The 4,758-nt window shown below is 50.3% G+C and overlaps 1 protein-coding gene across 4 annotated transcripts; it reads left to right on the top strand.

Annotated features, from left to right (window-relative positions):
• Positions 1–780: 780 nt before the first annotated feature.
• Positions 781–4,486, top strand: LOC119301289 (purple acid phosphatase 23-like). 4 transcript variants are annotated; one of them, XM_037578238.1, is made up of 6 exons: positions 781–1,679; positions 2,447–2,670; positions 3,141–3,331; positions 3,519–3,800; positions 3,925–4,067; positions 4,222–4,486. In XM_037578238.1, exons 1-6 carry the CDS (start codon positions 817–819, stop codon positions 4,340–4,342), a joined length of 1,824 nt encoding a protein of 607 aa, XP_037434135.1. In that variant the 5' UTR covers positions 781–816; the 3' UTR covers positions 4,343–4,486. The 4 variants fall into 4 exon arrangements, with proteins under 4 accessions (XP_037434135.1, XP_037434138.1, XP_037434137.1 ...); XM_037578241.1 differs by having other exon boundaries at positions 782–1,679; positions 3,925–4,048; XM_037578240.1 differs by having other exon boundaries at positions 782–1,679; positions 3,925–4,048; positions 4,217–4,486.
• The last annotated feature ends 272 nt before the right edge of the window (positions 4,487–4,758 follow it).

The following is a 4,758-nucleotide window of genomic DNA, read 5'->3' as shown; positions in this document are numbered from 1 at the left end:
TGGTCCACCATCATCTTCTACAGTTACCGAGGCAACACTGAAGAAGTAGAGGAGTTGCCATCATATCCAGATCTGGAGGAGCACCATCTTATACAAGGATGCTTTTCGAACCGAGAACTGGACCGCCGCAAGCGACGAGAGCGAGGCTTTTGTGGCACGTCAGCCAGGGTTCTTCCCAATGTCCGCTAGATCTCAGCGCCATCAACTTTATCCAACATGGTCGAAGAAGAGAAACCTTGTCGTCATCCACGCACCTCACTGCAAGACACCAAACACAGCTGCAATGGTTGGCACCAACGCCATCCGGAGGGTGTCATGCATCGACCATTGAAAACAAATCTCATCAGATTTGAAGATCGACAAGAAGACCGAGTCACCTTCTCCTCGATGCCGCCCATTAGAATGTCATGGAGATGAAGGAAAAGCAAAAACAGATTATTGTCGGCTCCCACCGCTGAAGCGACAGACCGAGAGGACGAGGACCCAGAGCTGTCGAGAGGGAAGGCCGAGATTACCTCCGGTCGCCTCTCTGGAGCGGTTTAGCAAACGAAGCGGCTCGGTATGTAGCGAACCTTGTAGGTCACTCAGAGGGAAGCTAACACTTTAAGATTCGCGCGCAAAATCCAACGTGACCGAGCGCGTTCACTTGAAAACGCCAAAAATCTGATATCACAATCATTAGCATTTTCGGTTGCGCTAAATGAGTAGGAAAAAGAAAGGCCAGTATGCAAGGAATATCCAGCGAATTATCCGCTCCAGAACATCCTCCGATCCTAGTACAGTCCGTAGGTGTCCGAATAGGACGCACTGTCTGCCATGGGCGCCATGGCCACCAGCACCATCGCCGGCACCCTCCACAGCCGCCACCTCCATTGCCGCACTCTCCTGCTGCTATTACCGTACCTCCCGATCGCGTTCCTACTCGTCGACGGCGGCGGCATTCCGACGACGCTGGACGGCCCGTTCACGCCGGCCACCCGCGCGTTCGACCGCTCGCTGCGGCAGGGCAGCGAGGACGTCCCGCTCTCCGACCCCCGCCTGGCCCCGCGCGCGCGCCCGCCGTCCCCGGAGCAGATCGCGCTCGCCGCCTCGGCCGACCCCACCTCGCTCTGGGTCTCCTGGGTCACGGGCCGCGCCCAGGTCGGCTCCCACCTCACCCCTCTCGACCCCACCGCCGTCCGCAGCGAGGTCTGGTACGGCGAGCGCCCCGCCTCCGCCGACACCGTCGCCCACCCGCACCACGTGGCGAGGGGCTCGGCGGAGGTCTACAGCCAGCTCTACCCGTACCCGGGCCTCCTCAACTACACCTCCGGCGTCATCCACCACGTCCGGCTCGTGGGCCTGAGGCCGTCCACCCGCTACTACTACCGTTGCGGCGACAGCTCCCTCAAGGGCGGCCTCAGCGATGAGCGCTCTTTCGTGACGCTGCCCGCGCCGGCGCCGGACGCATACCCTCGTCGCGTCGCGGTGGTCGGGGACCTTGGGCTCACCGGCAACTCCACCTCCACCGTCGACCACCTCGCCAGGAACGACCCGTCCATGATCTTGATGGTCGGCGACATGACGTACGCCAACCAGTACCGCACCACCGGCGGCAGAGGCGTCCCCTGCTTCTCCTGTTCCTTCCCAGACGCCCCGATTCGGGAGTCCTACCAGCCGCGATGGGACGGCTGGGGAAGGTAATCTGAGTACCAGTATATTCCTCCGATGAATCGCCATTGTCAATTTCTTGCTGTGGATTTGTGGTGGTCCGGTGAACTGGTGATCAGGGTACAAGTATCATATTAAGATTTTAATATTGTCAACTCAATTCTACCGCATGCGTGAGTCCTGCTCTTGGAAGCATGCAAGGACTTGCAGTAGAAAATTGGAGTTTTAGGGCCTGTTCGGGAGTCGCCCAGCTCCTCTAAATCCTCGAATCCAGCTTCCCAATCCCAGATCTCGCTTCACAGACGAAAACGAGAATCAATAAAAGCGTTCGGTGCCTTCCTCCAGCTACCTGCTCGGCTTCCACGGGCCGACAGCCCAATAAACTGAAATCTGGCCCGGTCAGCAGGGAATCATCGAGGAGAGAGAAGGAAGGCCTGCTCGTGCTCTATTCTTACTGGTGGTCGAGAGCAGCACCGAACCGTTTTTCACTTCGCGGTGGCACACCTCTGTAAATAAGACCGAACTCCAGCTTCTGTTTTTCCTGGGATTCCGAAAGGAGCAGCTCCACGTTTTTGTATGTAGCTGAACCGTTCGGTCCAGCTCTGCCCGCAGATTCCGTGAAGCTAGGAGCTGGGCGACTGCCGAACAGGCCCTTATTGTCACTAGCTGTGCACTCCACCAACGGTCAGTGATGTGGCATGTAAAGACTGAGATAGAGTAGAGCTGCAGCGTCATAGCCCCAACATATATCATGTCTCTCGTGATCACATTTGTGAATGTGTATGAATTAATCTAGATTCATGGAGCCGCTTGCATCGAGGGTGACAATGATGATGACCGAAGGGAACCACGAGATCGAGCCACAGGGGCACGGCGGAGCCGCGACCTTCGCCTCCTACTTGGCGCGCTTCGCTGTGCCGTCGGAGGAGTCTGGATCCAACACCAAGTTCTACTACTCGTTCAACGCGGGTGGTATTCACTTCATCATGCTTGGTGCCTATGTCGACTACAATCGCACAGGTAGGGGCTCTTTGATTTATAGGATTTTGAAAATGTAGGAATAGAAAAAGTATAGGATTGGAGTGACATGCCGACTTGAATCGTATAGGATTAGCAATGTGCGTTTGATGGCACATAAAAAACAAAGGAATTATAAAAAAAGGTTGAAGTGGATGTTAGATTTCCTATGAAATGTAGTAGTATAAAAGATTCCGTAGGAAAAATTCCTATAGGATTCAATCCTATGAATCAAAGGACCAACATAAAAAAAACCTAAGGATTTCAATCCTCCAAAAATCCTATAAAATTCCTTTGAATCAAAGGAGCCTGTAATATATGAACCGACTTGCCAACGTTTCATCTGGAATTCTAGATGGATGGCCTACCCTCTTGATAAGTTGTAAGATTTTGCAAACCAACTGTATTTACATGTACATGCTGATGCTGATAGTGTAGTAACTAACATTAGGTAGTTGCTTCATTGTGCATAGGAGCTCAGTACTCGTGGTTAGAGAAGGATCTGCACAAAGTTGATCGACGAGTCACACCATGGGTTGTCGCTTCTTGGCACACGCCGTGGTATAACAGCTATTCCTCGCACTACCAGGAATTTGAGTGTATGAGGCAAGAAATGGAAGGACTCCTCTATCAACATGGGGTCGACATTGTCTTCTCAGGCCATGTAAGCACACACATTGTTTGGTAAATGCCTTGATTCAGACTGCATTCATTCGATTTCTGTGCTTTCTTTTCCTGCATCCAGATTAATCACTCGTACTCTCCTCAGTTCCGTTGTTAATTTGATTCAAGCCTCTTACCTTTTTGGCGAAACAAGTCTAGTTTATTTGATTCTACATTTGATTGCCAAGGTACACGCATACGAAAGGATGAACCGGGTGTTCAACTACACGTTGGACCCGTGCGGGCCGGTTTACATTACGATCGGGGATGGCGGTAACATTGAGAAAATCGACATTGATCATGCAGATGACCCTGGAAAGTGCCCCTCACCAGGTGACAACCACCCTGAATTTGGTGGAGTCTGCCATCTGAACTTCACTTCTGGTCCTGCCAAGGGGAAATTTTGCTGGGAACGACAGCCGGAATGGAGCGCATTCAGGGAAAGCAGTTTCGGCCACGGTATTTTAGAGGTGATTAAATCACTTCACACTCTCCTCCCCATCACTATAAATTCTTCACTAGATGTGTGCAACACAGAAGGAAATGTGTCATGTGTATGTTGTTGTACCAGTCCTCACATGAGAGATCATGCAGGTTGTGAATTCGACATATGCCTTGTGGACATGGCACCGGAACCAGGATGCATACGGAGAACACAGTGTGGGAGATCAGATCTATATAGTACGGGAACCCGACAAGTGCCTATTGCAGCCAAGGGGTCTGATTCCGCAAGACTGGTGATTTTGAATTCTATGTTCTTTATTAATAGCCCTTCTCAAAATAAGAAATCTACGTGTTTCAGTTAGCTGCATGTTGTTATCTTGCAACCTGTGTTTATTACCAATGTAGATTCTCAATCCCTTTGTTCTCGTTTGTGATTGCACAGGACAGTCCCTCGGCGGGATGCCCTTCTTCAACATTAAGTAGCACCTCAGGTGCTGAACAAGCTGCTAAAAATGGCCGGCTCCTTTGGACTACTACATGTATGATTTTGATCAGTACGGTTTTGTAGTCCCATCCTTGGCCTTGTGAAGCACCAGGCAAAATATATGGTAGTGTGGTGGCGAGTTGACAGATAATATTCCTCGTAGCAATGGGGTTGTACATGTAACAACATACTGTATTTGAAAGAAAATAACATCGCAAATGTTTTTTGGCGGCAATCACTGAGAGTTTTGACACTTGCACAAATCAAAGAAAAAAAGTATGTATACAAAAAAAAAGTCCACTAGAAAAGGAATAATCCGACCTACCGGATTCGAACCAGTGACCTACTCCCTCCGTTCTTTAAAGAGTGTACTTCCAACTTTCTTGGAAAGTCAAACTTTTTTTATATTTGACCGTGTTTATATAATAATACATCAACATTTATGCCATCAAATTAGTAGCATTAGATTCGTGATAAAATATACTTTCATCATATACCTA

Source organism: Triticum dicoccoides, chromosome 5A (genome assembly GCF_002162155.2).
Source record: "Triticum dicoccoides isolate Atlit2015 ecotype Zavitan chromosome 5A, WEW_v2.0, whole genome shotgun sequence".
Lineage (NCBI taxonomy): Eukaryota > Viridiplantae > Streptophyta > Magnoliopsida > Poales > Poaceae > Triticum > Triticum dicoccoides.
This window is presented reverse-complemented; position numbering and strand designations above follow the sequence as displayed.